The sequence below is a fragment of the Barbus barbus genome (genome assembly GCF_936440315.1).
Source record: "Barbus barbus genome assembly, chromosome: 20".
Lineage (NCBI taxonomy): Eukaryota > Metazoa > Chordata > Actinopteri > Cypriniformes > Cyprinidae > Barbus > Barbus barbus.
The window spans coordinates 24,454,607-24,466,056 of NC_136748.1; the positions used below are offsets into that span (position 1 = coordinate 24,454,607).

The following is an 11,450-nucleotide window of genomic DNA, read 5'->3' on the forward strand; positions in this document are numbered from 1 at the left end:
GTGGATTCCTCACATTGGCGCAGTTCTTTCCAAATAGTTGCATCTTTCCACTCAACTTCTAGCTGCGAGTTAACTCCGTATACACCATTCTAATGAATGGGAATGTCTTCATGTGGTCATTTACTGGTTTGTAAAATAAAAAAGGGTATTTGATTTCAGAGGATAGATGTGACTTGTCATTCTAAAATATTTTTTAACCTGACATGTGGAGTTAAATTTAATTCAGACATGAATACAACTTATATATGTATAATAGTAATATAATTAAACATGTAAGCTTTAAATTAACTGTAAAGTAACTATAATGTAGAGAGAGAGAAATGAGTTTACATATACATAATTTAACATAAGACAGTAATTACTATTAATATGGTAAATTAAAACAGATAATTGGCAAATGACAAATAATTATACATGTAAAAAATATTTAAAATATTTAAAATCATTTAAAAAATATTTATTAGAAATTATACTATTTTATATACAGTATATTGGGACTGTCAATGGCGATAATTTACTAAATTAATTTTGAAATAACTATTGAATTTAAAAAATGCTGCATTTTCTAACAAAGCTAATATAATTTTGCTTCTTTAAGTACCTAAATTATATATAATTATAAAAATATTACGTAAATTAAATGTAAAAATAAATAAATGATCATATATATATATATATAGACAAACATATGAATTATTTGATATAATTACTATATTATTTAGAAATAATATAGGCTGTATTACATTTCTGCATAGTAAATATAGATAAAATAGGTTTATAATTAATTACCTATTTAAATTTATACAAAAGCAGTCATTCTGCTAACTCATCAACTTAATTACATTATTTTACAGTACTATTACATTACAGTATTTTCTCAGACTATATAAAAAAAAAAAATTAAAAAAAAAATCACCAAATAGCCTTAAACATTCCTAGAAAGCCCTGAACTGGCTTCAAATACAAAACCACACCAAGTCTAGAAATTCGAAAACTGTGTAAAATACCAGCGTAAGATCGGTTACAAGTTTGCTGAGCAAAACAAGTCAAAACATAACCTTCACACGGGAAAACAACAACTAAAATGCCTGAAGTGAGTTCAGTTTAAGATACTTAATGAGGGTCCAGGTTAAACCAAATGTCTGCTTGAATGAAAGAAAATACGCTGATTAACGAAAGAATCCCTGCTGTCTGGTGAGTAATAGGAAGCTGGCATTGCTCTGGCTGACATAGGCATAACTGCGTAATACAGCCAGAGGTGAATCGCACAGGTAGGCATGCACAGACACACATTTCTAGTGGATTCATTCAAAAGGTCATCACCACATACAAGCATGCAAATCCACCATCTGCAATAACAAACCAGCAGCTCAGAGACACAACGTATGAGTCTGAGTCCGATAACAGAAATTCACCAACCAGAAGAGTTTCACTTGGGCTGCAACCCCGTCAGCTGGTTTTAACGTCAGTGGACACACCAGGGTGAGGAGGACCACTTTAAAAACTTCATGAGTTTGAGTTGATGTCTTCATCTTGATGTTTTAGAATAACAATGACAGAGCTGCACTAAAATCCCTCATATAAAATACAACATGCACCACTGCTAGACACAAGGAGGCTCTTTATGAGTCCCAGCCCACTATAAACTCTGATGAGAATCCCATGTTCGGGTTTTAGACTGTGTATGTGTGCAATAGTTCTTTCTTACTGTACATATATCTTTATGTATGAAATATCCACAGGCCCTCAGCTCAGCATGTTGGTTGTTTATTCCGGTGCATAAATGAATGTGCTTCTTCTTTATTAGTTTCCATGGTCACACGCCCACATTGAAGCACTCCCTCAAATTTAGACCAACACTTTGAATTCAACATTACATACAGATAGGTGTCAGGGTAAAGCTCTATTCCACAGCAAATAAACACGGAAGTAACTTATGGGTAAATTAAAGACACCCAGACACCTATACATTAGCTAAAAAAATCTGGGTGCACCTGTTTTGGGTACACCTTAAATCCACCTGCTCGCATACGTTTAGTACTTTCAGAAAAGGTGGTAGTCTCTGTACTGACCTGGATTATTGGCCTCCCTTTCCAGAACATGCAGCTCGGTGCAATCAGCCAAGGAATGCTCCAGACAGAGCTGAAGGAAGCGTGCTTGGGTCCGACTGACCCGCTTGAGGAGCGACAGTAACGCCACCGTCTGTTCGCACTCGTTCCATCCCTTAAACCAGCCGACGAGGACTCCCACCTGGTCACGAAACATCATGATCTGGTGGGCAGGCTCGCGGTACCAAGACTTGGGTTCGTTGAGAGGGCGAGAGAGTTGGCTACGACCCAATGATGATGCTTTGTAGCTCAATAGAGATTCACCACGCAGACGTATCCAAAAACACACTTGTTTTCACCTTTACTTGAGGTTTGACATAAAACAGTCCTTTGAGATGTTATTTGCTAGTGGGTATTGTATTGCATCTTTGTTCTTGGGTTTTGGAGTTAGGCTTGGCGGTAGGGAATCCCTGTTTGAAGCTTTTGAGATGGTATTCGTTGGAGCTCTCCAACCCTCTGGAAACTTGGGGCTTACAAAACGTTCCTCAGCTTTCGTCCAGCATACAGTGACTGTCCAGCTTTAGTCTTGATGGCATTTTCCACAGAGAACATCTCCTTTCTGTGAAAGTAAAGAGTAGCGATTATACAGTCCATATTTTAGAAGAAATACAAACACAAATGTCAAGCACTGGAGGAAATTTCATCTTAAAGGTGGCAATTGTGTTTTGGACGCTGGTTTATGGTCCAGGTAGGTCATATAGCTGTTCAACCAGTTCCAAACAACAGGCTGACTACCTTAGGCTGGTTTGGCCAGCTGGTTGTCCACTAGCTATTAGACAACCAGCTAGGAGACTATCAGATGTATAATCTACATATTTTGAATCCCATTGCTGTTTCGGAAGCTTTTGGAAAGGCGCCACGAGCTTTCCAAGTCTTCCAGATGAAAATGACAAGTACGTGATATTTCTACAAAGAAACACTAACAGGTTAACCATTTATAACTAGTTGGCAAATATCACATGATCTCAGTCTGTGATACAACTCCACTTTCCTTTCATAAGAAGCCAGAGACAAAAAAAGCTGCTTCATCCAGTGGTGTTTCATTCGTGAATGAATCAGTGTTTTGAACGAATCGTTTAAGCGAATGATAATAATTTGTGTCCATTTCTATGCACTGACTCATAGTTCACTAACTGACTATAGTATGAACAAATAGCATTAGTTTATTAACTAAATGAAAAAAGCCATCTAGTTTCCGAACGAACTGAATGAGCACATCCCATTCAGGAACGATTGACTAATCTTAATAGTGAATCTCGCATCTCAGATTTTGACCGAAGAATATGACGACAAACATTTTTTCTGTAGATTAACATATACTGAATAATTGTTCTATAAGACTAGTAAGATACTAAAGCTGCATTCACACTAGCAGCGGTTTCTTGCCACTACATACAAACATTTAGGAGGCAAAATACTAAATATAATATAAATATGAATTAAATCTGTACGTACAAACAAAAGTTAATGAGAAACAGAGCCTACTTTTTTTCCATTGCGTATGTTTATCTACAGCTGAGAGGAGAACGATCACATGACCACAACCGTCTTCTTTCCTATTGGCTGTCGATCCCGAAAGTCGCTCTTCATTTGCATAAAGTTGAAGGATTCTGAACTTTGTTGCATCGCTGGACACGCCCCATCCGGTCGCCAATGGCCACTGTCGCGTTGTCACCGAAAATCGCCAGCTCTCCATTGAAATTAATGGGATCGTGTCGCTTTATCGCTTATAGTGTGAACGGGCTTAAGAACTAGTAAGCGCTAAAGAATAAAGTAGCGTAAACAATCAACTTTGATATAATGCGGATATCAAACTGACGACCGGCTTGATTTATTCATACAAAAAGCCTGCTTCAGCCTGTCAGCCCAAATCCGATTTTTGTGTAAACGGCAAACGAAATGAAATCCGATTTTTACAAATTCGTTTAGAGATGCAGTTGTCGCCACCTACTGGCATAACGATGACTCGTGCAGAATGAATCAGTGAACCGAACCTTTTTCTAAACCGGATTCTCGAATCTAGGATGAGATTAATCAAATCCTAAATTTGTCTAGTTGACACATTAGCGGGCACTAGCGAGTTCATAAGAATGCGTAAATGTTATTCTATTAAAAGCGCGCGCTGACTTTATTCGCAGATGAACTGTTAACCGGGAACTAACGCAATCTCAATATCTTATCTGAGTCCGGTAGGGTGACCTAAACATACACTTACCTGCAAAAGCATCAGATGTGAACAAATAAAAATAAACACAGGCTTTCAGTTTCTATTCGCGTCCATACATGCGGCACTCGAGCGATCGTCTCGTATAATATCCGAGAGGAATCGCAGACTGTCCAGAACATTCCCAAAAATTGTTGCTCGACTGTCCCTACTGTAAGCCAGCACACACTATTCAGTCTTCAATTTCACAACCCTTTACATATGAAGCAATTCCCCACTCTAAGTCAGCGGTTTGGTGGGTTACCCTGCCTAAATTAATCGAAATGCCCCGTTTATGAGTTATAATTAATAAACAACCCAAAACTTTTAATAGAACACACACTTACTTATTTCCATTTTTCATACTCGGAGTTCCCACAGAAAGCTACTGGTGTGGCAAGAAAAAGGGAAAGCTGGGACAAGAGATGGTGCAACCCAGGTTTTTACTGAAAAGCCTTAATATGCTCAGAAGTCACTCACCTAAAGGCGCAGTCGCATTGGTGCTGGTCGCGGGACAGGACTGGACTGGACGGGACGGGGAGCGGTGCCCCTTCACTCTGGGTCAGTGTGTTTGGCCATCTTGACGAGGTTTTTCTCCTCGCAGTCAGTCGCTCTTGTTTAAGCAGCAGAGGAGAGTCTCGGCATCGCTTCCCACATGCTAATAATTAACACGGAGCATTACGTCAGGGGCTTGGCAGCACAAGGAAGCACAAAAATAGAGAATGGAGTTGGGAGCAGATCGTATTGCTTATCCTACAGGAGACGACTGACCGGGGATCAGGGAATTTTTTTTAGGGAGAAAAAGAATCCAAGAGGTGTCCGCATCAAACTGGACGATGGAGTGGAAGTTTGGTTTGAACTGTTTAGAGGGGAGGGGATAGTTTTTAAAAAAGTCCTGTCCGTCGAAGTCTGAGGATGTTTGTGTAAGAAGGGAATATTATAATTCTGACCTTCTGTGACGCGCTGAAAGTGGGCTACAAACTGTGGAAAAAGGAAACTGGGATACATTCGATTCCGCCCTTGATCTTCATCTGCTGCGAGGCGCGCTGTACTGGCGGATTCCGTCCAACAGATGGCGCTGACCTACCACTGATAGATAGATAGATAGATAGATAGATAGATAGATAGATAGATAGATAGATAGATAGATAGATAGATAGATAGATAGATAGATAGATAGATAGATAGATAGATAGATAGATAGATAGATTTTCTATTACAAGCTTTCTATTACAACTATTTGAACATCTGGAATCTGAGATTGCAGAAAAATCAAAAATATTGAGAAAATCGCCTTTAAAGTTGCCTAAATTAAATTACTAATAAAAAAATACGTTTTTATATATTTACGTTTGGAAATTTACAAAATATCTTGGAATGATTTTTGGCATAAAAGAAAAATCGATCGTTTTGACCCATACAATGTATTGTTGGTTATTGGTACAAATATACCTGTGCTACTTATGACTGGTTTCGTGGTCCAGGGTCACATTTATGGATTTATCTGTGTATTGCCATATACTGCATATTTAGCACACCAATCCTTGGATTTAGACATAATTATTAGACATAAAAAAGCCCCAAAGTACAAATTAATTGTAATTTTAAATCTTTACGCATCTTTGCCATTTAAAACCAGGTTTTACCAATTTGTCAGCGAGGTGTTTTTAATAATTTTTTAAAATATCATACAATTTTGTATGATCATTTTTTATTTTATGTATTTTAATAAGTAGCTACCGGTCAAAATAAGTGTTTCATTTTTACATAAATATATCTGCTACACTGAATGACGATGGATATCGTCATATCACACATATTTTGAGATTTTTAAGGTCCTGGAGTGGCCTAGCCAGTCTCCAGACCTTAATCCCATAGGAAATGCGTTTTTCTGGATTTTGTTGTTGTTGTTCTGTCTCTCACTGTTCAAATAAACCTACCATTAAAATTATAGACTGATAATTTCTTTGTCAGTGGGCAAATGTACAAAATCAGCAGGGGATCAAATTATTTTTCTCCCCACTGTATGTATTTATTATATATATATATTATTCATATATATAATAAACACATTAATTTATATAGTAGCCTACATTTACATTTAGGCATTTAGCAGATGCTTTTATCCAAAGCAACTTACAAATGATCAAATCAAAAAGCCAACGAAAGAGCAATAATATGCAAGTTCTATGACAAGTCTCGGTCGAATGTAAATTAATAAATATTAAATTATGAGAAAAGATAAAGCTGTGAAATGATAAATTATATATAATTTATAATTACACACGCGCATACACTAAAACGTGTTGCTGCATTGTTAAAAAATTCTCCTTTTTAACAGCAGCGCGGTTCTTCCTATATAAGAAAACAAAAAAAAATAAGGTGAATATGATCAGATATCACTAGGAACCTAAAAGAAAGGTTGATTTAAACATACATATATTTCACTATCAGAAAATAAGCGGCTGATGCAGTACAGTCAGACAGGACACCGCCGAATACAGAAACTAGTCTTTGGCGACATCTAGCGGTGAACTGCGTGTAGTGCAAATTTCATCCAAAAGAAGGTCTGATGACATTAGAAAGGCTAATTACATTTCAGCCTGACAGATTCACTTTGGATTGCGAATGCGCGTTAGGCTCAGTTATTCATTGTTGCGTGAGTTACGTCCCTCAGGTAGCGGCTGATCTGTGAGTGAAGCAGTGCACTACTCCTGTACAGGAACACCGTAACGGGTGAAGACAAGAGAAAGGGTTCACTGACTGAACAGACCCCTTCACTGACAAACGACAATGAAATCCTTCATTCTGTTGGTGCTTCTGCCAGGTGAGAATACCAACATCACTAATCATCCTGTTAGAAACTCATTTTAATTAAATATTAAACATGAGCACACTATGTTGTTTTTCATATGTCAATACCATGGTTTTAGAAATGCAGTGCGTGCCATGAATAAATATAAATATGGTAATGGTACACATCTGATATATTCCTAAATATTCTTAATTTTTTTAAATATAGTTTTTAATTTTAATTTTAGTTAAAGTGTTTTTTTTGTTTTACAATTATATCTATATAGTTGTTTTGTTGTTAATTTTATAAAGACAAATGCTGCCATGGCAAGTTGCAACTAGCTGAAATACAATAGGTTTTATTTCAGTTAATGTTAATTTCTGATTATTTTAAGTAACAGATTTTTATGGTTTTAGTTGTAATTTTACAATAACACTTACAATTGTGAATTAGTGGATATTTATAGTAATTATAATTTGCTTCTATTTTATCAGCTATTAATATGTCTCTGTGTGTGTAATGTGATTAAATGCTATTTTTTCTAAAAATCATATCAAGTAATCCACAAATGATGAATTATTTTATATTTGAAAGTATTATAGATTTACCGTCTGAAACCATCACTGTATCATAGTATCATAACAGTATATTTTCTTCAAATGGTGTTCTGAGACAGATTTTTAATGTCAGTTTGCAAATAAACGATACTTTTGATTGATTGGATTGTTACATTTTGGTCGTAGGCCACTGGGACTCTTGATGATTGTGCTTGTGATGTTGAGACCATCGACGGGTTCAACAACAAAGAAATATTTCCCAAACTACAGAGACTACTATCATCTGATTATTTCCAGTTTTATAAAGTGAGTTCATTGTTGGTAATAGAGTTTCTTGTTTGTTCTTTCTTCTCTAATATTCAATATTATGCTCAGGTCAATCTGAACAACCCCTGCCCGTTCTGGACAGACCACAGTCAGTGTGGACTCAAATACTGTGCTGTGAAACCATGCACACCGGTGAGCTTTTCAAAGTTCATTCACTAGGGATTTTATACGTGACTTTATAGGCTCCTTGTGTGTTTCTGTGCAGGGTGAAGTACCAGAGGGGCTTAAATGCAGCAGTTATAAGGTATTAGAAAGTCATATAATGTATATCGTCCATATTAGTGTTGCTGGATGTTGATTATTTTCCCCCACAGTATTCAGAAGCAGCCAGTCAGGATATAGAGGAGTGTGAGAAGGCAGAGAAACTTGGAGTTGTCAATGGTTCTGTAAGGTATAACATATATTTCATTTTTGTGTCAGGAATACCCATAATTTCTTAGTTTTTGACCTTGTTTGTGCAAGTTCTTTCTCTCAGTGTTTCCCCATGTAGTGATGAGACACGTCAGGCTCTTCAGGAGTGGAAGAAACACGATGATGAATCAGACCGTTTCTACATGTTGGATGGTAATCATATTTTGATTAATTTTGCTTTGTATTTGAGGTGTCTGATTATTGGCAAGTATGTCCTGGGCTGCAGACCAGTATGCTTTAGTCATCCTCCACAGGCTTCATCAATGATTTTTTTCTTTTCTTAGATGAGGACTCGCCTGAATCACAGCACGTCGACCTTCTGCTCAACCCTAAGCGTTTCACCGGCTATAAAGGACCAGAGGCCTGGCGGGTCTGGAACAGCATATATGAGGAGAACTGCTTCAAGTAAAGAGTCACAATCACATTTATTCTGACCCGTGTGGAAAAGTCAAAGTTTCAAACGAGTGTTGGCAACCTCAGAATTGTTAGCTAACCATCAACAATGTCTTGTTTTTTTACTTGTTGCGTCGATAACACAATATATGAGTGCTCATAATGTTGTAACAACTTATTTTTTGCTACTATTTCAGACCCTATTCAGTTAAACGACCACTGAATCCTTTGGCGTCTAACAGTGGTGAGCATTAATTAATGCTTTGTTTTATGTTTTCAAGACTAAAATTAGTCTGTTTTTAAGCACATTGATTATATCTGCAGTAGACCCATCATATCGTGATGCTTATGACAGATAATCCTTGTAATCGTCTCTCTCATTCTTTCCCTCCACTTTAGGAGATGATGGTAAGGTTACGCTCTTCAGATCCATTTAACCAGTGATTTGATCAGCTGGAAATTGACAAGTCTGTTTCTCATTAAAGGGCAAGGCTTCTAGGCTAGAGGGTACGTTTCTGCTTTAAGGTGCTGTTTTTATATGGATATTTTAACGAACGTGTCCGTCTTGTTGTTCCTTGAGGCTTGTGTGTGGAGAAACTGGCTGATCTCAGGACTGCATGCCAGTATAAACATACACCTGCTCCCACCTTCCATTTGTACACTGGCCAACCCACACAAGACAACGAGAACAAGAACCTGCTTCACCATTGCAATGGTTGCTTCAAAAAACAACAACAACCCATTTAGAGTGATGTAATTGTAATAATATTTCACAATATATATTCTAATATATTTAAAATTTGCAGATCCTTTCCATTGCATTTTGATGAGACTGCTCTGTTTGCTGGAAATAAGCCATGAAACTGAAAGTCAGTGACTCTTCTATGTTTGCTATAATAACAGTGTTATGTTTTTAAAGACATAATGAATCATTTGCTTCTTCCCCGACTTTAGGACTGACCTTTAAAAACATCTCACGCATCATGGACTGTGTTGAGTGTTTTAAATGCAGGCTTTGGGGCAAATTGCAGGTAAGATGGTAAAGATCGTGACATATACCTAGATGATGTTATTTGTGTTGATATGTGATGTTCAGTGAATGTCTCTCATAGACCCAGGGCTTGGGAACTACACTGAAAATCCTGTTCTCCATCATTTCAGCTCAGCCGGCAGGAAATTGTGTCTTTGTTCAATGCTTTTGGAAGGTATATTGATTATCTATTTTTGTCAGGATATCTTTAGTTGAAATGCCTTTTTCACGTGTCTTGTTTTGTTTCAGGATCTCCACAAGTATCAGAGAGCTGGAAAACTTTCGGTCGCTGTTGTCAAATCTCAAACAGTGACTGTAAAAATCCCTCGTCCAGCCTCAGTCAAGGATCTGACATCCATAACACAACAGGACAGATTTGTTTTGGGTTGTTTGATTTATACCAATTGTCTCTAAATACAGTTTAACAGCACTGCTGTTTTATCCCTTAAGAATTGAGCACCTTAGTCACAAAACTGTAATGTTAGGGGTAAAGTTTGCACTCTTATTTCTCTTACAAAAATGGATTTCACATGTTAAATGTAAAAAAACGAAACAATAAGTGACCATAAAATAACGTAGCTTCTCAGGAATTAAATGGAGATACATATACTCCAAATGGTTCACACTTGATTTGTGTATTTTGCTTATATAAAGCCAAGTTTTCATTTCGTTATAGGTGTAATATATTTTGAAAAATATGAGTTAAATTAAGCGTTGTAGTTTTTAACTATGTGCCTCAGCACCTAGATTTTTTGAGCATATTGACTGCATTACAAAAGAAAAAAGAGGACATTTTTTTTAGTGCTGTGCAACTATCACTTCCACAACAAAAGTTTTGTTTATGTGTGTGTACTGTTTATTTATTATGCATACGTAAAGACACACACATACAGTATATATTTTGAAAATATTTACATGTATAAATTTATACATATCATAATTTCTATATATAATTATATAAAATATTTTTCTTAAATATATACATGCATGTGTATTTAGATATACATACACAGTACACATATGTACACAAAAACTTTTATTTTGAATGTGATTAATCGTTGCCCAGCATTAATTTTAAAAAATATATTTTCATATTTTGAATGTACTTTTTTCAAAGATAAATGTTGTTTTTTATTAGTAGCATTACATTTTCAAAAAGGGATCACTTTTATTTTAAATAATGTCCTGTATTTGTTTTTCATAAACATTCCATGTTGTTTGTATTGAGCTGCGCATACGCTTTGCATTTATCTTGCGATGAATGTTAAAAGTGTGTTGGGGAGGTTTATATGTCATTTTTGTTTTGTTTTTTTACATTCCTTCATACATTGTTTTATGCATTGTTAATTTAACATTTCAGTATATTCAGTATACACATTTAATCAGTAAATGTGTTCCTTAGGAATCAAACATGACATTGTTAGTTCCACCATCTACCAATTGAGCTGTAGGGTGTAACTAACAAAGGTCTGACGTAACCTAAATTGAGCAATTATATGAATTAATAGCAAGTATTGATAGGAATCAAAGCACTGAATGAACGGCTGACGATCTTAGAGGTAGAAGCGATATTCACAGGCCCTTCGGTCCTAATTTAAGCTGCTCCATGAGACTCGGTTAGATCCAA

The 11,450-nt window shown here is 36.3% G+C and overlaps 1 protein-coding gene and 1 pseudogene across 3 annotated transcripts in view; one reads left to right on the forward strand and one right to left on the reverse strand.

Moving 5' to 3' along the window:
• The window catches only part of LOC306886515 (protein Smaug homolog 1-like), a 42,594-nt gene extending 40,237 nt beyond the window's left edge, over window positions 1-2,357 (reverse strand). For both annotated transcript variants that reach the window (XM_079443676.1, XM_079443675.1), the window contains exon 1: window positions 2,073-2,357. In XM_079443676.1, coding sequence (XP_079299802.1) covers window positions 2,073-2,268 — 196 coding nt within the window. In that variant the 5' untranslated portion in view covers window positions 2,269-2,357. The remainder of the gene's footprint in view (window positions 1-2,072) is intronic.
• A 4,747-nt stretch (window positions 2,358-7,104) lies between these two features.
• On the forward strand, window positions 7,105-10,136 carry LOC306886761 (ERO1-like protein alpha; annotated as a pseudogene). Its single transcript has 11 exons — window positions 7,105-7,167; window positions 7,849-7,968; window positions 8,038-8,121; window positions 8,195-8,233; window positions 8,304-8,380; window positions 8,480-8,553; window positions 8,685-8,805; window positions 8,991-9,037; window positions 9,748-9,824; window positions 9,906-9,998; window positions 10,073-10,136. The product of its transcript is annotated as an ERO1-like protein alpha (transcript).
• Window positions 10,137-11,450: the final 1,314 nt, after the last annotated feature.